The 20,165-nt window shown below is 54.2% G+C and overlaps 2 protein-coding genes across 14 annotated transcripts; one reads left to right on the forward strand and one right to left on the reverse strand.

Annotated features, from left to right (window-relative positions):
- The first annotated feature begins 1,862 nt into the window (after window positions 1–1,862).
- Window positions 1,863–16,202, forward strand: RTKN (rhotekin). 8 transcript variants are annotated; one of them, XR_009054805.1, is made up of 14 exons: window positions 1,867–2,334; window positions 4,124–4,418; window positions 9,606–9,805; window positions 11,590–11,651; window positions 11,749–11,802; window positions 11,892–12,009; window positions 12,227–12,436; window positions 13,131–13,225; window positions 13,330–13,436; window positions 13,661–13,789; window positions 14,474–14,642; window positions 14,816–14,920; window positions 15,501–15,920; window positions 16,036–16,202. XR_009054805.1 is itself a non-coding variant. In XM_057742931.1 (13 exons), exons 1-13 carry the CDS (start codon window positions 2,224–2,226, stop codon window positions 16,052–16,054), a joined length of 1,533 nt encoding a protein of 510 aa, XP_057598914.1. In that variant the 5' UTR covers window positions 1,863–2,223; the 3' UTR covers window positions 16,055–16,202. The 8 variants fall into 8 exon arrangements, 5 of the variants coding, with proteins under 5 accessions (XP_057598914.1, XP_057598915.1, XP_057598916.1 ...); XR_009054806.1 differs by lacking the exon at window positions 1,867–2,334 and adding an exon at window positions 3,544–3,633 and having other exon boundaries at window positions 4,244–4,418; XM_057742931.1 differs by lacking the exon at window positions 4,124–4,418 and having other exon boundaries at window positions 1,863–2,334; window positions 15,767–15,920.
- A 126-nt stretch (window positions 16,203–16,328) lies between these two features.
- WDR54 (WD repeat domain 54) lies at window positions 16,329–20,106 on the reverse strand. 6 transcript variants are annotated; one of them, XM_057741937.1, is made up of 10 exons: window positions 20,012–20,106; window positions 19,411–19,690; window positions 19,180–19,242; window positions 18,714–18,780; window positions 18,568–18,621; window positions 18,112–18,239; window positions 17,121–17,221; window positions 16,868–17,021; window positions 16,593–16,667; window positions 16,329–16,516 (listed from the first exon to the last, which is right to left on the reverse strand). In XM_057741937.1, exons 2-10 carry the CDS (start codon window positions 19,630–19,632, stop codon window positions 16,385–16,387), a joined length of 996 nt encoding a protein of 331 aa, XP_057597920.1. In that variant the 5' UTR covers window positions 19,633–19,690; window positions 20,012–20,106; the 3' UTR covers window positions 16,329–16,384. The 6 variants fall into 6 exon arrangements, with proteins under 6 accessions (XP_057597920.1, XP_057597917.1, XP_057597916.1 ...); XM_057741934.1 differs by having other exon boundaries at window positions 16,859–17,021; XM_057741933.1 differs by having other exon boundaries at window positions 17,121–17,269.
- Window positions 20,107–20,165: the final 59 nt, after the last annotated feature.

Here is a 20,165-nt window from a genome sequence, read left to right on the forward strand (position 1 = left end):
GGATCCGGTCCCTGCTTCTATCACAGCAGCTCTGATTATATTTCACATATTCCAGGTGAGATTTCATTTGGTGAAAAAAGCATTCTGGGGCTAAAAGCCAAACACTTAAAATGAACCATTTTAGTCCAATAGCACAGCTCATCCCAGTCAAGCACTCTCAAATCTGTATGCTTCCTTTAGGCATCTCCTTTGTTCATTTACTTCAACTGATGGTTTGTTGAGTAATTCCTATGTGCCAGGCACTAGGCATAAAGCAGTGGACAAGACAGACTGTCCCTCCCTGGAGAGCTTACAGTTTAGAGGAGTGACAACAGACATTTGAAGAAATTCAGAAACAGTGGCTTCCCTTTCCCCTTATTCCTCCTTTGAGGTTTATCTCAGGGGCCACAGATTTTTATAAAATCTTTTGATCTGCCCTTCCTACTGACAGAAGAACTTCCTTCTCCATGTAAACTTTTGTATGTCAAGGATGTTTGTTGTTTTTCCTGCCCAGCATCCATTCCCTCACCTTCTGGTGGTAGTACCTGGAACAGTCTTTCAGAAACCACCTCTCCCTCCCCCCTCTCTCTTCCAGCTCACTGGGTTCCATTTGGTTTCCAGGAGTGGGAAGTCACCTAGGCCTGGCCAACTGGCACATAGAATCCTCCTTAGCCACAGTGATTGGTTCAGGTCTGGCCACGCCTCTGCCTACAAAGACTGGTTTGAGATGGATAAATGATCCCAAATGGCCCGTAGTGAATCCCAGACATGTGTAGGAGCTTCAGGAAACAGATGCTCCTTTTTCTGCTGAATTTAAGCCTGAAAATATATAGACCTAGAATTTTTGGCAACAATCTTGTTATGCTGTGGAGAGTGAAGCCAACATGGAGGAAAGTAGAGCCAGATGGAGGATGCTTGTGATGCTGAATGCCTGGGTCAAGCCACAACTAAAGCCTGTCCCCTGGACATTATTGTTCCTTCAGCCATAAGTGTCCCCTTTTGCAGAGTAATTTTAAGTCAGGTTTTCTAAAAGAATGTTGAGTAATTTGCCATAGCAGAGCAGTTCTAACCCGGGCTCTCTAAAGCTATAGGCTGGTATTTCTCTGGCTCTAGCTGTGAAGGAGCCCCATTCTCGAGTTCTCCCCAGTAAGTTCCAAAGTCCCCAGAAAACTCCTCATGTGTGGTCAGCAAGCTAATCCTCTGCCATTTCCTTCTCTCCCAGGAGGCTGGGGGTGGTGTTGAGGGGTCCCTTTTTCTGCAGAAGCTGAGAATCCTAACCCTGTCTCAGCCACCCAGCAAAGTAGCTGAGAGCCCATTTGAGGTTACAGATATCCTCACCCTCTTACAGCACTTAAGGTCTGGGTCCCAGGGGCTGAGGTTGCTGGTGCCCCATCCAAGGGCACAAAGGTGCTGCATCCGATCCGTTTGCTTCATGGCTTCACTTATGGGGCGCTTGTCTTATGCCAGGCACTACATTGGGCATTGTACACTCATTCTCATATGTAATCCTCATAGCAGCCTGAGGAGTAGAGGTAATTACTGTACCCCCATTGCACAAATGAGAAAACTGAAGCTCACAAAGTTCAAGGACAGAGCCAGTGATTCACGGTTAGTAAGTAACAGAACAGGGTTACCAGACATGCTTAAGCACTGCCTCGTGAATTGTGGCCACTAGGGACAGAGGGGAGCTTAAGGGGCGGGGGGGGGGGGGGGGGAACGAAGAAAGGATATTTGGGACTGTGGGAAGTTGAAATGGTTGCCTCAGAAGCTGCTTAGGGGTGAAACTGGGCGCGGTCCCAGGGCCAGGCGGTGTGCCTCGCTGCGGTCCCTGGGCCTCGGGATTTTCCGCGTGTAGGGAGTCGGGAGTGGGGGTGGCAGGTGGGCGGGGCTTCTCTGGGCCCGCCCCTCGCCCAGGTGAGGCTCGCGCTGTCGCGGCCGGAAGGGACGACGCGCCCCCGCGGTGCTCGCGAGGTGTAGGGTGCCCCGGCAGTCGGGCCAGGCCTGCTTGGGGTCTGGCCAGTCCCGGCGGTGCGGGACTTTGGCGGGAGCGGGGTGGCGTGGAGGGAGAGGGTGCCGCGCCCTGCCCGGCCCAGGTGTCGTCTCCGGGGGCGGAGTTTGGGAACCGGGCCGTGGGAGATTCCCGGCCCGACTAGCTGGCGGCCGTCGAGGGACAGAAGCTGAGACAAGGCAGAGCCGGGCGGCGCGGGGAGTGCAGAGGGCAGGCAAAGGCGCAGGACCGCCAGCATGTTCTCCCGAAACCACCGGAGCCGGGTCACCGTGGCCAGGGGCTCCGCCCTGGAGATGGAATTCAAACGCGGCCGCTTCCGACTCAGCCTCTTCAGCGACCCGCCCGAGGTGAGAGACCCGCGTCCTTGCCTTCCCCTCCCCGGGCTCCCGCAGCCCAGGCCGCCTGGGCCTCCTGCCCCGCCCGCGCGCGCCGAGGGGCGGAGACGCCGCGGGTCTGGTACAAACTAGCGGTTGTTGACTTAAAAAGTCGGGCGCGGACCGTCTGCACGTTAATCGGACCGTGCCACCCCAGACGTTTCCAGGCCCAGTTGGGATGATTTGTCTCCGCCTGGAAAAACCTCGGATTGGCTTCAATTTAAGGGGTCCTAGGCTTGATTCCCAAAATATGCCTGACCCCGGCCCTTCCCGGCGTCCCGGAGCAAAGGGAGGTGTGCAAATAGGCGGGCTCCAACAGACTCCTGGCCTGGATGTTCGCTCCTTCCCTAGGCTCCAGCCGCATCCCACAACCTGTCTCAACTGTCTGGGACAGCCTCAATCATCAATCCTGACTTCTCCACCAGGTCCGCCCCCTTCGCTGAAACCCTCCCCACTGCCCCTCTGTGACTGGGAGAATAGGGAGTGAGGGGGTTCCCTATTAAAGATTTGGGATTATTTCCCACACTCAAACATTCATCTTCCTTTCCTGGGGCCTAAGAGGAGTCCAGCCTCTACAATTGCCTTCCCGGCCCACCGCTCTGCAAGTTGCCCAGGTCTGAGCCCTACCTGTAACTCCCTAAAGAGGCTCAGGACGGGCTGAAAGACGTGGGGCTGAGCTAGGGCTGAGAAGGTGAGTAGCTACAGCAGAGGCTATCCCCAAGGTCAGCTCTCCTTCCTTGCTGGGCCTGGAAAGGGTTAAGTGAGGGGGCCTTCCTCACTCCTCCCTGCCGGGATTCCAGGCCTGGCTTCTGCACTTTACCCCACCGCCTGACCAGAACAAAGGCTCTTTCACACCCGGGTCTCAGTGTCCTGGGCCTTCTCTGACTCAGAAGCTAGTGGGCCTCGGGGAGAGGGCCTCTGTCGGGTCCCGCATATGCAACGCCGCGTGGGGCCAGTGCGGAGGAGTAAGGGGCGAGGCCCAGGGACCCGGAGGAGGGGCCTGTGAGTTGGGGCCGCCCCTGGGATAAGCCCCGCCTTTTGGGGGGCCGAAGCGGAGAAGCCGGGGCGGAGCCGCTGGGCCCCGGCGGAGCGGAGTGTGACTCCGTGGGCCTGGGGTAGGGGCGGTGGGGGGGTGGCAAAGCTGCAGCTGGCTGGGAATCGGGGCCGGTTTCCTGTCTGGAAGGGAAGGGGCCCGCAGAGGGGAGCGGGGGCAGCAGCAGCCAGGCACACCCCTGCCTCTCTCCCTCTCCTCCCTTCTGCTGGAAAAGCGAGGTAATTGTGAACCCAGGGTGGGGCGGGCTGGATGGGGGCCCCAAGTTGGAAGAGGTGGCCCTGGGGGTTGGGCGGCATTTACCCCTCTGTGCCACTCCCTGGACTCACTCAGTCAAGTCCTCACCTCTATCTTTCTTCTTTCTCAAACTAAGCCAGAATCCCTTACAGAAAGCAACGTCCTGACAAACCCCACGACTCTGTAGAACCTGCATGAAGTATCCCCTCCCTGCCCCCTTCCAGCTGTGCCTGCCCCTCACACCCTACCGCACACAGATTCTCTGTCCACCAGGCCTGGGATGTGGGCGGGGGCTGGGGAGGGGCCAGAGTCGGAATGAAAGAGCCTTTTTCTTCCACAGCTGGGAGAACAGCTGCCACCAAAGCAAGACTGGACACTCTGTGCCCAGATCCCCCTCTGCAGCTGGCCTCCTCTCCGGAGACACTGCTCATCCTCACCTTGCTTTCTTTTCCTCCCATGCCCGGCTCCCACCAGGGCCCTGGAACAGCAGTAGGCAAGGAAAGTTTGTCACAGCAACCAGAGGGGTCTAACGGAGCGCAAGAGGGACGGGGGCTGCCTCTGCCCTCTGTCTAAGAACTGCCCACCTCTTTCAAGACCAGGGCAGCAGCGGGAGGAGGAACTGTGGGGCAACGTGGTGCTTGCTCGCCCCACCCCTCTGAGGGGTCAACAAGGGAAGGGGCACCTTGGGGGCACAGAGATGCAGGACAGATTGCACATCCTGGAGGACCTGAATATGCTCTACATCCGGCAGATGGCGCTCAGCCTGGAGGTAACGCCCCCACCCCTGGAGTGCACCTCCTCCACAGCATCCCAGCCCTAGTCTGTGCTCTGCCCTTCCCTGCTTGGGCTAAGCGGGGAGAGCAGGGCCTGCTCCAGGTGGGGAGAGGGATAGCTGGTTCTGTATGTCCTTCATTAGGTGCTATGCGTGGACCCAGGTTCAGTTCTGCCAATTAGAGTATTGTATTGGCAATAGGGTCTTCACATCTATTTCTGGAAGATCTGTGGGTTGGTGTGGATGTGTGCTCTGGGGCTGAGGGATCCTTTTAGGTATGGGAAGAAGAGAGGGGTTCAATGTGAGAGAGGTTTGTAGGAAGGAGATGGCCTTACCAGAGAAGGGGAAGAGGACTCTAGGGCAGGATTTAAGGGTTCTGTGGCCCTGAAGATGGCAGGGAGCTGTTTATTCATTTTATTTATTCTTAATCACATTTATTGAACACCTACTATATTCCAGCTCCTTTCTAGATCTTGAGATACCTCAGTGAACAAAACAGGAAAGGTCCATTCTACTGGGGGAGCAGACAAGAAACATGCAAATACATAAATAATCTCACACAGTGAAATTATGACAAAAACAGGGGGGTGTAATAAACATCAGGAAGGGGAGGCAGCATTAGATGTAGGAGTCAGGGAAGGTGTCTGTAAGCTTTTTGAGCTATAACCAGAAGGATATGAATATATGTAAAGATGGGAAGAAGGGCTTTCCAGACAGAGGGCATACTAAGGGCAAAGGCCCTTAAATAAGGATGATGGTGATATGTTTGGGGAAGAAAGAGAGCCAATGTGGCTGGAACACAGTAGCTGGGGTTGAGCTGATGGGCAGGGGCCAGATTATGCAGGACTTTGAAGGCCATGACAAGGCATTTAGATTTTACTCTAAGTGTGAAGTTGGCCCATGGAAGGGTTTTAAGCAGGGGGACAACTCATCTAATGTTTTAAAATGATGGCTGTTGTGTTTGAAAGGAATAAGCTAGACAGGGGCAGGGGGTAGGGGGAGAGAAGGGTTGGCAAGATGAATAGCAGAAGACCACCAGCTAGGAGGTTGTTACAGCCTTAGGGGAGTGAACCTGGTGGTGTGGATTAAATGCTCATGGTGGAGACAGGGAGAAGACGGTGGATTTCAAATGATGGTGGTAGATCTGATGGGGCTTACTGATGGATTGGATGTGAGGATGAGGCAAAGAGAGGGCTCCAGGTGTGTGGCTAAGCAGCTGGGCAGTGTTGTCATTTACTAAGTTGGGAAAGATAGAGGAAGCTGTGGAAGTGACTGAATAGACCAGGCAGGGGGTTGCTGAGGGAGGTCAGAGGCAGGACAGTTTAAGAGTCTAGCTCAGAAGGGGAATTTATTGCACATATGTTTGCGCCCTCAGCTGGGTCCCCACTCCCTAGATCATGATAGACATTATTATTCAATCATGGCACTCTTCACCAACAAATCCACACATGGCCTCATAATCTTTCTCAGCACAACCTTAGCATAAATTATGCAGGTTGTGTCCTTCATAAGGGCACTGTGTAGTGGCAGGAGTCCTGGCCTGGTTTCAGGCAGCATGAGGAGGGGGCACCTTTATCTAATTTGTTTGCCTGGAGAGAGTCATCTTTTTCTAAAATGCAGAAAGGTGCCCAAGGATCCCATTGGGACTCTGACACTACCTATCGTCTTGTGTTGGCACATGAGATAAAACCTATTTGCCATCCCTAGTCCTCTGCACTGTCCACATTACTAGTTACATGTAGCTACTTAAATTTAAAATTTAGTTAATTAAAATGAAATAAAATAAAAAATTTAGTTCCTTAATTACTCTAGCCACATTTCATGTGCTAGATAGCTACTATTTCCATTACTGTAGATCTTATTGGACATGGCTGGTCTAGGAATTTAAATGTCCAAATTCTGCATCCCTCCCCCTCCATGTAATTTTTCTTCATAGGCGCTCTGCCCAAGTTCTGGGACAGAGGAGGGGGCTTAGATTTCACTTTGATCATCCCTCATTGAGTCATGGGTTGGTTGAGGATGCTGTGTTCTTTCTCTAGGAAGCTCAGCAGTTCCTCAACCCCCATCCCATTGATGTTTCAGGGATTAGCAAGAGAGGTAGTCCCCGGAAGTGTAAATTCAAGACTTTCTGGAGGAGGCAACTTAAGCTGCAAGAAAAGGGGAGGTGGGAGTGCTGGGCCCAGGTAGAGGTTAGACTTTCCCATTTAGTCCTCAAACAGTGCTATGTAGGAGGTGGAATCCCACCCCCCACCCCCAATTTACAAACAAAGGTTAAGAGGTTAAATTCTCACAGCTAATTGAGTTCCTAAGCCAGGATTTGAACTTAGCCCTGGTGGAGATTCTAAAGGGAACATAAGGTAATGAGAAGCAGAGAGGGAAGTCAGGGACAGAAGAGAGTGGGAGGAACTGGCAAGGATGTCCAAGAGGGCCTAATGTGTGCTGGGGCTTCTGCCCATGACTCAACCTCCTTCAGCCCCTCTGGCCCTGACCCAGGTCCAGCTGACATCCGACTGAGAGCTCTTTCCCAGGACAGTCTGGTGAAAGTACTGCTGGCTTGGGAAGAGAGGGTGTGTGGGTGGGGAGGGGGGTGACATGGAGCTATCCCTGAGGTAGGGAAATAGGGTTGCAGCTCCAGGATCCAGAGCCTGCGTCAGGATTCCCGAGATGCTCTGCCCAAAGGGTGGGAGGTTTCTAGGGCATTCTCCACCTTAAGGCCGTGGGAGAGTGGATTCCAACAGGAGGGCAGTGTGTGTGAGTGGGGGGGGGGGGGGGGAGGGGAGGGGGGGAATGGCAGCCATGGTGTCTGGGCCCCCAGTCCAGCTTGTCCAGGCTGGATACAGCGACTTGTCTGCAGCCCGTTATTCCGATGTATACACTATTCCCCTCCCGCATGCTCCCAGGCCACGAGTCACCTTGGAGGGCAACTGCAACCCAGAGGCCGCCCCCTGGCCTCTGGCATCTCAGGAGCCTGGAACCCTTTCGAGGGCAAGGTCGGTGTTCCCCGAGGTACCGTCCCTCCGTGCCTAACGCTGCGCAGAGCCTAACCGGGCCAGGCGCACAGAGGGACGGAGGGACCGCCTGCGTCCCGGAGCCCCTCGGCTGCTCTCGCGGCAGCTGGGAGCTGATGTCATCGGCGCTCGCTGCGGGTGGGGTGGGGCGGGGCGGCTCCCAGGGTACTCGGGTGGTGCGGCTCCCCGGACCAGGCACACCGCCTGCGTCGCGCCACATGTGCAATGGACAGGGCTAGGGAAGAATCCGTGAGTGCTGGGGCCGGGACCAAAAGGCTACTCAGGAGGGGGCCGGAGGACGCTACTCTGCCTCCCCCACCTCACCTGGTTGGGGTATTTGCGGTAGAAGCTGGGTGCAGAATGGGATGGGGGTTGGCAAGCAGCAAACCATAGCAGAGTCAGGACCCTGGTGCAGGCAGGCAAGGTGGGGGTGGGGGCAGCTGTGTAGTCTGAGAGGGCTTCCTGGTAGAAGGGGCATTGGTAGCCGGCTGGCCTATTTCTGAAGGGTCAGGAAGGGAAATGTGGATAATGAGGGTGATTAGAGTCTGGCCTAGTCCAATAGGGAAGGAAGAATCAGTAGGGAGGCTGGACAAGGCAATTACTGGAAGCTGGGATTTAGGATGTTCAGGTCTCGGAGACTTGAAAGCGGGAGTCATCAGGGACAGAAACAAGGGCACAGGGTGTGGAAGAGAGCTGGTGTGAGGCAGAAGGCAGGTTTTGGTTTGGGCAGTCACATTCACCCTCCTCTTCCAACCCTGTGACTCCACTTGGCTTGCCTTCTGATTTGTACACTGTAATAGTCTTCCATCTATTCTCTGAAGCCTTCCCCATCACCTCAGCCTGAAACAAATAGGGTCTTGTTTCCTGTGAGTGTGCCATCACATGGCACTTACGCTGCAGCCATTAATATCTGCATCTCTCACCTCCCAGCTGGATTTCATATGTGGAGCCTTGGACAGCACAGGGATGCTCCAGTGTGACTGGGTGAATGCTACTGGGGCTGAAGTAGCATCATTAAAATAAGCACATCCCCCCCCACCGCCCGCCCCATGTATACCACATGCTGGGCATTGTGCTAAGTGCCTGTTCACTCCTGACCTCCTGCTTCGTCTGCCTTCCCATCCCCATTCTTTGCCTCTGTCCTCACCTCCCAGACTCAGAGGGCCAGCAGGTGGCAGGTTCCAAATTTGGGGTGTGTACTGCATTCTGCACAGCATGGGTGAAGACTGTAGGTGGTATGCTCCTTCTCCCTTGCTGACTAGATGTCCTCTCTCATCACTTGAGTCTTTGGGGTAACCCAGGATGGCCTTTACCATCTGTGGCCATTCCCTTTAGGTGGTTGTTCTCAGCCTGGGCTGCACTTCAGAGTCACTTGGGGAATTTTCCAAAAAATGCACATGCCCCGCTCTTAGAAATTCTTATTCTGCTAATCTGAGGTGGGGCCTGGTGATTTTTGTTTTTTTAAACTCAGAAGATTTAATTTTTTTAAAAGGTAACACAATTTCCAATAGTACAGTAGTGAAGAAGCATGTGTGTGTATGTGTATATATATGTGTGTGTGTGTGTATCATAATTGATTTTCTATTCCTGGCTCCCACCCCCACAACCATTACTATTTTATGCACATATATAATGCACAAGTGGTAGCAATGCTATATACTGTTCTACTTTTTTTCTCACTTCATATATTTTGAAGATCGTTTCATTTTTGTACACGTCTACCTTATTCTTCAATGTTTGCAATATTCCCTATTCCATGGTATAAATGTGCTAAAACTTATTTAACCAATGCCCTATTGAAGGACTTTTAATCTTGGTGTTTTAAAATGATGCTGCAATGAACATGGCTCTGCCCACAAGTATAACTATACCTGTAGGATAAATTCCTAGATGTTGGATAGCTGGATTAAAGGATATGTGAATTTGTAGCTTTTACAGATTTTTCCAAACTGCGCTCAAAAGAGGCTGAAAAAATTTATACTCCCAGAGGGAGTATAAATTTAAACAAAGCTTCTCTGGTTGTTCTTGGGCAGCTGAGGTTGAGACTCAACGCTTGCCCTTTAGTTACCTGAAACATAAGTTTCTTGTGGACCACAGTCCACTTGGGGATTGAAGGGTGCTTCAGTCTGTCCCCTGATTGACATTTCCTTCTCATCCTTATCCCCACTCCGGCTAGGACACAGAGTTGCAAAGAAAGCTAGACCATGAGATCCGGATGAGGGAAGGGGCCTGCAAGCTGTTGGCAGCCTGCTCGCAGCGAGAGCAGGCTCTGGAGGCCACCAAGAGCCTGCTGGTGTGCAACAGCCGCATCCTCAGCTACATGGGTGAGCTGCAGCGGCGCAAGGAGGCACAGGTGCTGAGGAAGACAGGCCGGCGGTGAGCAAGGGGGAGGCGAGGCTTTCTGGGGGTAGTGGTGCAGTGTGTGTATTTATGGAGTACGGAGTATGAAGTATGGACTACCCTAAAGATAACTTCCTGGTGAAGACTTACCAGGGATCTAGAAGACACCTTGGTGTTTTACCACCACAGTGTGCTACCCAGAGGTGCACTAATGAGTTGCTAGGGCTGGGCTCAGGAAAGCCAATGTATCTGGTGAAAGGCTGGCAGTCTGAGGGGTAGTAATGCAACAGTGCTCATTGGCTAAGTCCTGCCTGTGATCTGATAAGTCTGTCTGTCTGGCTTCCGGAAAGCTAATTTTCTCAAAGCCGGTTCACCAAGTGGCCAATTTGCTAAATGACCAATTTACTGTAACTGGCATTGTACCTGGGGTTTGCCTCATTAGAGGCAGGGATTGGGAAAAGAAAAAAAAAATTTAAGGGAACGCCTACCCATTCACATAAATTAGATTGTGCACTAAAAGGACTCAACTCTTTGATGTGAAAGGCAACCTGCACTGATATTAGACCCTGCTAACCTGACAAATCTGTAGTGAAATGGTTGAGGTGGTGCTCTGGTAAAACTAAAATGTGGGAGAAAGTACTTGGTAAATTGATCATTCTGAGAACTGACCATTTTTGGTAAATTGGTCATTTGGAAAATTGGCTTCTGGCAAAGCAACCTGCTTGATCCCACAAGGCTGGGTGGGGAGAAGGTCCAGGCCCCTCACTGACATAGTGCCCATCCCAGCTCAGCCATGAAGGCTAACACAGGAGAGGCTGCCAGGAAGCCTCCAGAGTTCACCCATGAAGACACCAGGGGAAGGCAGGAAACTTTCAATGGCTGCTCCATAAAGTTAAAGGAAGAGCAAGCAGGCATGGGGACACCGTCTACTGTGAGTTTGCTGTCTCTTAAGAGATGGCCATTGACAGGCTCTGCCCTGCCTAAGTCCCCACATAGTCCATGCAGTGTGATCTGAGGTGCACCCCAAGTCCCTGGCAGCTAAACACATTGCCATCAGCGCCACATCATTTAGCTTAAGGCTGTTCTAGGTCACTAATTTCATTATGATGAGTTAGAAATTAGTATAGGTAAGCTGGCCATCACCTTAGGAGAGGGACATATGCTCGGTGAGTCCTAATGGTGCATGGGGAGGGGAGGAAGGCCGGATGTCCTCCCCGCCGCAGGGGGGTACTGGGGAACCTGGGGCACGGGGAAGGTTCAGCCAATCTAGCCAGGGGGGTAGAGGAGAAATCAAAGCTGAGGGGGAGGAAGAGAGCTCTATGGTAAATGGAACAGAAATGTTCCCTACTTGGGCTCTTGATTTTCTGACTGATCCAGTACCCACCTTTACTGAAGTGATGACATGGTGGAGACAAGCAGCCTCCTTTGTTGTTAAAAAGAAAGCCTGCAAACTCCTCCAAGCCGGGGGTTAATGGAGAAGTCCTTGAAAGGGAGTCTCTCTGTGCGCACCTGTCTCCTGAAGCCCCACTTCTTCCTGGCAGGAGTCTGGGGAGGTGGTCAGGAAGGGTGCTTGTGTGTGTGTGTGGGGGGGGATGGTGGCCTGAAAGCTCACTGTGTGTGTGAGCTAAGTGCCTTTAGCATCCCAAGCCCAGCAACCTCATGGGTTCAATTCACAACTCTCCCTAACAGTCCTTCAGCCCCGCCAGACTGGGACCTGGCAGCTGGGCCCTGGGCCAGGGTGGGGTCCTAGAGCCCTTGGAAACCAGAGCAGGGGGAACGGTATCAAGAGGCCAGGCTAGGACGTTGTGATTTGCCCACAGGCCTTCTGACAGTGGGCCACCAGCTGAGCGCTCCCCCTGCCGCGGCCAGGTCTGCATTTCTGGTAAGGAGCACAACTACCCCAGCTGTTGGCACTCTTTGCCCAATGATACGATCTCCTGCCCCATCTCAACATCTGTTCCTACACCTCTGTCCCTTAGACCTCCGGATTCCACTCATGTGGAAGGACACAGAATATTTCAAGAACAAAGGCGGTGAGTTCCATACCCGTGGGACAAATTTAAGGGAGTGACCCTGAGATCTGAGGTCCCTGTGGGGCACATCTTTACATCTCTGTCCCCAGACCTGCACCGCTGGGCTGTGTTCTTGCTGCTGCAGATAGGGGAACACATTCAGGACACAGAGATGATCCTGGTGGACAGGACCCTCACAGACATCTCCTTTCAGAACAATGTGCTCTTGTGAGTATCTAATCCCTGTGGCTCCCTCCTGTCTCTACTCTGCTCTAATCCTCGGATGAGGTAGCTACAGGGGAGGGGAGGGAGAGGAGAGGGAGGAAGGCAGATGGGCCTTCCCTGTGGAACTGTCCTGTACTTGCATGACATGCATCCTCCACACCAGCACCCTGGACTTCCCCAGACCATCCTCCTCCTCCCTCTTCCTCCCATATTCCTCCAGTTCCGAGGCAGGGCCAGACTTCGAACTGCGGCTGGAGCTGTATGGGGCCTGCGTGGAAGAGGAGGGGGCCCTGGCTGGAGCCCCCAAAAGGCTTGCTACCAAACTCAGCAGCTCCCTGGGCCGCTCCTCGGGGAGGCGTGTCCGGGCATCGCTGGAGACAGCTGGGGGCTCAGGGAGCAGTCCCATCTTGCTCCCCACCCCGGCGGTGGGGTAAGGCCTTCTATTTCCCCACTGCCCTCAGCTGGCCACAGGTGACCTCTGAGCTGTGTTGAGCGTGCAGAACCTATTTTGCACTGCTGCCAGGACACGCTGACAGATATGAATGAGCATTGGTCACATAGCTGGGAGGCACTCTGGCCTGTACCTCAGGGTACCCCAAGCCAACTGAGACCAACAGGAATGTAGAAAAAGCCAGCTCTGGGCTCTTCACTATTTTGCAGCAGCAAATACATCTTACATGGATAGAACAGAGTGCCCTGGTTGGAGCACGGTAGCCTGGGTCCTGTGGTGTTGCCTATAGGCACCTGGAGGCACCTAGTGGAACCACTGGGTCTCTGAGCAGTAGTTTGAAAACCTTCCAGGTAATGAACAGAATGCTTAGAGACAGACATAGATTCAAATTCCAACTCTACCACCTAAGTTATATTTAGGGGCAGATTCCTTAACCTCTTTAAGCAGTAAGCTGCCTCAGGGCTGCTGTGGGAATACAGTGGGATAACACAGTTAAAGCACAGGCCCTGGCACTTAGCAGGAGTGCAGTAAATGTCTGTTCCAACCCTGTGGGGGAGGCAAGCTAGTTTTCTGTGGGGCAGCCTAAACAATGGGGCAGACCTGCTCAGCTCTCATAGCTCCTGCCATCCAGCAGGCTCCTCACTCGGCTGCCACACACTTCTCTGTCCTGCAGGGGTCCTCGTTACCACCTCTTGGCTCACACCACACTCACCCTGGCAGCAGTGCAAGATGGATTCCGCACACATGACCTCACCCTCACCAGTCATGGTGAGTATGTGTGTACACGGGGGATGCTGGATGGTGAGAAGAGGGGCTGCTGGATGGTCGCCTTCACGTTCCCTGCCCTCACCCTGCACTTCCTCCTCCCCTAGAGGAGAACCCTGCCTGGCTGCCCCTTTATGGTAGCGTGTGTTGCCGCCTGGTGGCTCAGCCTCTCTGCATGACTCAGCCTACTGCAAGTGGTACCCTCAGGGTGCAGGTGAGGGGCCCTGAGGAGTGGAAGGGAATAGGAGAGGAGAGCCAGGTCACCTAGGAGTCAGCTATTGAAAAAGCAAGATCTGGGTGGAGGACGGAGGGGCATGGCACGACGGGAGGAGGATCAGACAGGAGGGTGGTTAGAAAGGAGCAGCTTCTCTGTGGGGGGCTGGGAAGAAGGGAACTGGGGGTGTGATTCCCCTGGGAAACCTTGAGTCATTTATGCAGCGAGCTGGGGAGCTGCAGGACTGGGTGCGAGTGCATGGAGTCCTGAAAGGCACAAACCTCTTCTGTTACCGGCAACCTGGAGACACAGACACTGGGGAGGAGCCGCTGTTTGCCATTGCGGTCGACAAGGTGATGAGTCCCTGGCGGTGAAGCCGCTAGGTGCCGGGGTTCGGGAGCCTCTCCATCAGGCCCCAGGAGGGTGGGCATAGACCGCCAAGAGATCAAAGCTAGCTTCTGGCTCCAGACAGCACCACGTCCAGCTTCAGGGCCAGGGAGGCTGAGGGGACGATATTCTCCCAACCAGCATCACTGGAAAATGACTGTCCCTTCTACTGACTAACCTTAGCCCCTGCCAAGGCGCAGACAGGGTTCTACAGCCAGTTTAGGACTTTTCATCCTCCTTCCATCTTTCCCCTCAGAGTCCAATCTGCATCTCCTTTACCCTTTCCTGGTTTTCTCTCCCAACCCAAGTCCAAGGACACTCTTTGTTTCCTAGCCCTTTTGCTGGCATTCCTGCTGACTTTTATAAAAGTATTGAGAGACCTCAGGCCTCGGCATTCCTGTTCCTGCCTTGCTCAATCCCTTCTTTCCTGTTTCCATCTGCTCCTTTTTCTCTGACTAAGAATACCTGTCTCATCCCCATCCTTTCCTGCCGTTTCTTCCCACTCTGGTCAATAGGAGGCAAATGAGAGGGCTTGGTGAAAACCCCACAACTCCTCCTTCTAAGGCAGGGATGACCAAGCCTGCCTGATGTCACTGCTGACTTCTGCGACCAAGGTGAAGGTGAAAGCAGATCCTGTCTTTCTCCTACAGGAGACGCGAGTCCGTGCAGGGGAGCTGGACCAGGCAGTGAGCCGGCCCTTCACCCTGAGCATCAGTAACCAGTATGGGGAGGATGAGGTGACACACACCCTTCAGGCAGAAAGTCGGGGAGCCCTGCAGAGCTGGATGGAGGCTCTGTGGCAGCTTTTCTTTGACATGAGTAAGAGGAGGGGGCTGGATTGAACCTTGGGGAGGGACTGGGGCTTATTATTTTTACCAAAGCCCTCTATTTCCAGAATGTGAGGAAGGGAATGTAGCAGGGAACAGGGTAGCCTGGCCTTCTCACAGTCCTCCTCCTCCCCCTCTCCCCCCCAATCAATGTTCTCCCTTCAGGCCAGTGGAAGCAATGCTGTGATGAAATAATGAAAATTGAAACCCCTGCTCCTCGGAAACCACCCCAAGTACTGGCCAAGCAGGGGTCCTTGTACCATGAGATGGGTGAGTTAAAGTGCACGCTGAGATCCTGACAGGAAATTGGGTTGGGGGCTTCAAGGGAACCCAGATAAGGGAGACAGAGAGAAAGCACACTTTAGGCTAAGGCAGAGCTCTGGGGACCCAAGTCCCACCCAGTATTCCTTTCCCTTCTCCAACTCTTCTCAAAACCACCTCCACCAAAGTTCAAAACAAAATCCCATAGCCCCAGATTTATTTCATGGATTTTCCCCCTAATTTCTTCTTTTCTTTTTCCCTTTCTGCATGCGGCTTCCTGTCTCTTCCTCTGACCCTTCACTTGCCTGGCACTGCTTTCATTTTCCCCCTCTTCCTTGGTTTCTTCACCTACTTCTGCCCACACCCCTCTCTCTGGCCACCCTGTACCCCCCACATCCTATGCTCTTATCAGAACCTGTGGCTCCAGGGGGCCCAGGTGAGGGGCTGCTCTTGCAGGATAATGCAATCTCAGCTGAGATCCAGGCTTTGCTTTCCTCCTATTACAGTGACAGGTGATGCTCAGGGCTGAGTAGGTCTGGGGCCTAAGCTCTGACTAGCCCCTCCCCTCAATCCCTTCCTGGTGCCACAGCTATTGAGCCGCTGGATGACATCGCAGCAGTAACAGACATCCTGGCGCAGCGGGAGGGCACAAGGCTGGAGACGCCCCCACCCTGGCTAGCAATGTTTACAGACCAACCTGCCCTGCCTGGCCCCTGCTCGCCTGCTTCAGTGGCCCCAACCCCAGCCCAGAACCATTCCCTGCCCTGGGGGAGACCCCGAACGTTCTCCCTGGATGCTGTCCCCCCAGACCACTCCCCTGGGGCTGCTCGCTCGGTTGTCCCTCTCCCCCCGCAGCGGTCCCCACAGTCCAGAGGCTTCTGCAGCAAAGGCCCACCCCATACTTGGCTCCAGTCACCAGTGTGAGAGAGTGTGCTGGCAACAGGATGTGGCCAGAAGAGGAGATGATCTGTATGCACTTGGGCTCTGGATTCGGCACTGTTTGTAGCAGGTTGGCCAGCTTGGCCTCCCCTTCCTCTGCTGGACTGGGAGTAGGCTGGGGAGGGGGAGCAGAAGCCCCTTTTAAGCTGTGGTTGCCATGGTGCTGAGGGACTCCTTCCCAGCAGGGCTGGCTGGGACCCCTAAATCCTTCCTGGGAGAAAACTGGAACCAACCCCGCCCCACCTCCCTGCACTAACCAGCTCTGAGGATGGCACGGAAGAGCCCTGGAAGGGCACGCACCTCCCTTGTGACTCCCACGTTGATCATTAAAGTTATTTAACGTCAACCTTCACCTGGTTCTTGGGGACAGGGTGCCTCTTGGCTCGGTCTGGACCTGCCACAGCCCCTCATCCCTGGAGCTTACTTAGTTCACTAGTTGTGCAGTATGACCAGGAGACCGAGTAATCAGACGACGGCCGGGTGGAGGGGCGTACTTTATAAACACCACAGGAAAAATGGAGGGCTGTTTTTCTCTCACATGCTGCTGAATCTCAGGATCTCAGCAAGGTCATAGCCAGTCACAGCAAAGGAGCTGCCGGAGGGATCACAGAATCGGGCACCACACACCTGAGTGTCGGGTACACACTCACCATGACAGTGTTCCACCTGGGAGAGGAGAGAGCTGCTCAGGGCCTGCTGCCTCATGCTTGGGCCCTCATTCCACGCCTCGTGCAACACACACCTCAACGTAGCCACCCTCTTGGCTTCTGTTTAGCTTCCAGATGTGTACAAAGGTGTCCTCGGCCGCAGAGAGTAGCTATAAAAAACAAGCCAGGGAGGACCCGTGGGAGTCAGAACGTGCTGACAGGGGACTGGTATAGGCTGTAGAGCCCAGTCCAGGTGCCTGGGGAGGGGACTACACTGATTGGCAGAGATAAGCCTGTGGCGTTCCTCTCAACATCCCAGCAAGAGGAACAAGGGTGTGTAGGGACGGAGGAGGAGACTGACCTTGCCCACCTCAGGAGCCAGGTCCAGGGCACAGATGGCGCGGGCGTGGGCGTCGATCTGGACACGCAGAGTTCCCGTACTGGCTTCATACAGACGCACTTGCCCGTTCCCATAGCCTGCTGCTATGGTCCCCTGCCACAGCTGCACAGACGGGCACGGGACCCTGCAAGGGTGATACCCCACTTTGAGTTTCCAGACCCAAGCCCACTCCCCACCCTGAAGCTACCTCAGGAAGGCCTCAGCCCCATTCTGCCTCACCTACCCGAATCCTGGAATTCGGGTCAATAATTTGAATTCGGGCCCTGACCGCCAGACACACAGCAAGCCTGAGTCATCTGCTGTCACCATGTCAGCCACGCAGTCCTGAGGGGAAAGGCAGGATGAGCCCTTCCCTTTCTCTCCTGTCGGTTCCTGTATACAGGGCAGGAGGGGAAGGGAGGCAGTATTTGTATCTCTGCCTCTCCAGGGAAAGAGCAAGATGTGGAGCCATCACTGGCTGGAGGGGTCCCCTGGAAGCAAAAGATGCTTTCCTTGTACTCCTTATAGAGTCTTACCCACCCCGACCCCAACACACACATCATGTGTTAGGGTATATAACTGTCCTCATTGGATGTATGATGAAACTGAGACCATAGCGTTATGACCTTCTGGAGGTCTTGCAGTGAGCCCGTCACAGTCATGACTTGACTCTGGGCCTCTTGACAACCCCTAAACCCAGGCAGCCAACATAGCGCATGAGGCCAGCTCTGTGCCTGGTGCAGTGCAGCACAGGAATCAGAAGATACATATCCTGTTTTCAAGATGTTTACAATCCAGCTGGGGAGACAAGAGTTGTCTTTGAGGGCAGTATCAATTCAGGGTTCAGCTAAGGAAGATCAGTGGGAGCTGGAATAGGGGGAAGGCTTCCTGGAGAGGACAGCACTGAGATGGGCTAGAATAGTGGGGACTTGTCCAAGTTCAGAGAAGGAAGCCCCATGTGTCAGAGCTGGAAAGTCTCTCAGAAACCATCTGTCCCAATTCCTCTGTTCACATCAGTACGGTAAAGTGTGAGTGAACAATTAAAGGCCACGTAAATGTAAAGTATCTCTGGCTTCATCACTGAACTTGAGGTTGCTAAAGCCTAGGAAAGTGCAGCAATGCCCAACGTCATCCAGCTGCTTAGTGGCAGGGCCACAGCTTGAGCCCAGGTCCCCTGCCTTCCAAGGTAGGGAGGCCCGCAGATTCGCTGGAATAGATAGGGAGAATCCACTCACCTGTTCCTGGGCAGGCTCAGTGGCAATATCTGTGACTGGTGTTCGGTGCCCAGCCAGCTCTTCATTCAGTACAATGTTGGGACCCTTGGCTGGGATGTCAAACACCAGCACCCGGCCTGACCACGTTCCTGCAGAACCGGTGCTCCACTGATGGGTTCCGGATCTTCCCAGGTCTCCAACCACCACACTCAGCACTCCCTCCAACCCAGAAAGCTTAGTAACAAACCCACCTCTCATTGCTCCAACAGCCCCATTCCTACACTCACTACCCTTTTCCTATCCCACCCTGCCCTTATGAACCCCCTCCATGGCTTTCTGGAGCCTCTCAGACCCCCCTTCACTCCCACCCTTCCTTCTAACACACCACAATTTCCTCAGACCTCTGGCATCCTCCTGGCCAAAGCCTACAACCCTACACCTCAGCATCCCCCAATGCCCTGCCCTTGGCCCCCTCACCCACACAGATGAAGTGGCCACTGGCAGCAATTCCTCGGGCAAACACAGCCTGCACTGAGTGTGAGAAGGGAAAATGATTAGAAACAGTGTCTCCCCTAGCGCCAGCAAACACTCCCTACCCCCAACCCATTCAGTCCTGCAGGTACCTAGAGAGGCATCTCCAGCATCCAATGCATGCCAATAGACCATGACGGAGCCATCAGACTCATACATCTGGAAGACCAAGCCAAGGACGGGGTCATAACCCAGCTGACCTTTGCTGAGCTCTGTGCTGACTACTCCACATACTCATGTTAGACTTAGCCCATTTAATCCTCAAAACCACCCTGGGAGGTAGGCACTACTTTTAATCTCCAATTAACAGAGGAGGACACCGAGGCGCTCGGAGAAGTTAACTAAATTGCCCAAGGTCATACAACTAAGAAAAGGGCAGATATTGGAGATGGCACTTGAGAACTGGAAAACAAGGAAGGAATGAAGAGGAGAAATAAGAGGGGGCTAAGCATGTGAACAGCTTGGAAATGTTTAGAAGTAAATGGGGAAAGGTCTAGGGGCCTTGGAGAGAGGTTGAGAAGACTCTAGTGGGGGAGGGCAGGAAGGTCTTCTTCTTACTTGTATTCCTCGATGTGAGGTGAGTACCAGCAACACTCGGAAAGGGAGAACACACCAGTGGACCTAGAGGGAGGGGAATCAGAGTAGGAAGATGTGGTCAGTGGAGGGGACGTGAGGGCTCAAAAGTGAGGAAATTCAGATGGATAGGGAAGGCCTCTTCCTTGAGGTCTGGAGAGGAAGCACTGGTTTAGGGCTAGGTTCAGCAACACCACTCCCAACTCCACGCCTCACCTGGGTGATAAGTGGGGGGCTCACTCCAGGGCCCTCCTTAGCGTGGAGTTGGCGCTGGGCCAAGGGCACACCCTCAGGAACAGCGCTGAGAAGCTGGGCGCTGGGTCCGTGGACTACTCCAAAATGTGTGAGGCTGCAGGCAGGCAGCTGCAGCACACTGAGGTTGTTGCACAGGGCGGCCGCCGAGCCTCGAAGGGGGATGGAGCGCTCCCGGCGGAACATCCTTATGGAGAGACGTCCGAATCACCGGCGCCCAGAAAACAGAAGGCAGCAGAGATTCCTGTGGGGGCGGGGGCGGGGTACTGCCATGAGGCACTGGGAGAGACCCCTGAGACTGGGTCATGAAGTGAATGAAGGCCTCGAGGATGGTAATGGGGCGGGGGGGGGGTCACATGGAATGGGAAGGGTATTGTGGAGCAGGCGCAGGGAACACTATGGCTGAGTCATGAGGCGATGGGGGGAACCCCAGAGGAGGAATGGTGATGGCCCAGTGGCCCCAAAAGCCCGGGCCAAGGAGGGATGAAGTAGGGTAGTCCCAAGGCCCTTCCTCCCTCGGATCCTTCGGCTCCCCGAAGCCCCCGGACCAGGTCAGAGTTCACACCTGCAGCTCCAAGACAGCTCGCGGGACACCAGAAGCGTTCGGTCTCTGCGAATCCGCCGCCACCATAGAGACGACGCACGTACGCACGGCGGTTGGGTGGGGCGAGCCACCCGAACGTGCGGCGCACATCGCGGCTGCCAGGGCAACTGTGGGC

Source organism: Hippopotamus amphibius, chromosome 7, assembly GCF_030028045.1.
Source record: "Hippopotamus amphibius kiboko isolate mHipAmp2 chromosome 7, mHipAmp2.hap2, whole genome shotgun sequence".
Taxonomy (NCBI): domain Eukaryota; kingdom Metazoa; phylum Chordata; class Mammalia; order Artiodactyla; family Hippopotamidae; genus Hippopotamus; species Hippopotamus amphibius.

What these genes read in the sequence shown, in the direction of transcription:
- WDR54 (XM_057741938.1), bottom strand. Translation starts at nt 19,632, where the DNA reads ATGTTCCGCCGGGAGCGCTCCATCCCCCTTCGAGGCTCGGCGGCCGCC. An exon ending in TGCTGGAGATGCCTCTCTAG is followed by an intron (nt 18,622 to 18,713) that starts GTACCTGCAGGA and finishes TCTCACACTCAG; the next exon opens with TGCAGGCTGTGTTTGCCCGA. An exon ending in TGGCTCCTGAGGTGGGCAAG is followed by an intron (nt 16,668 to 16,858) that starts GTCAGTCTCCTC and finishes TGTTTTTTATAG; the next exon opens with CTACTCTCTGCGGCCGAGGA.
- RTKN (XM_057742928.1), top strand. Translation starts at nt 2,224, where the DNA reads ATGTTCTCCCGAAACCACCGGAGCCGGGTCACCGTGGCCAGGGGCTCC. An exon ending in ATATTTCAAGAACAAAGGCG is followed by an intron (nt 11,803 to 11,891) that starts GTGAGTTCCATA and finishes CTCTGTCCCCAG; the next exon opens with ACCTGCACCGCTGGGCTGTG. An exon ending in TTTCAGAACAATGTGCTCTT is followed by an intron (nt 12,010 to 12,226) that starts GTGAGTATCTAA and finishes ATATTCCTCCAG; the next exon opens with TTCCGAGGCAGGGCCAGACT.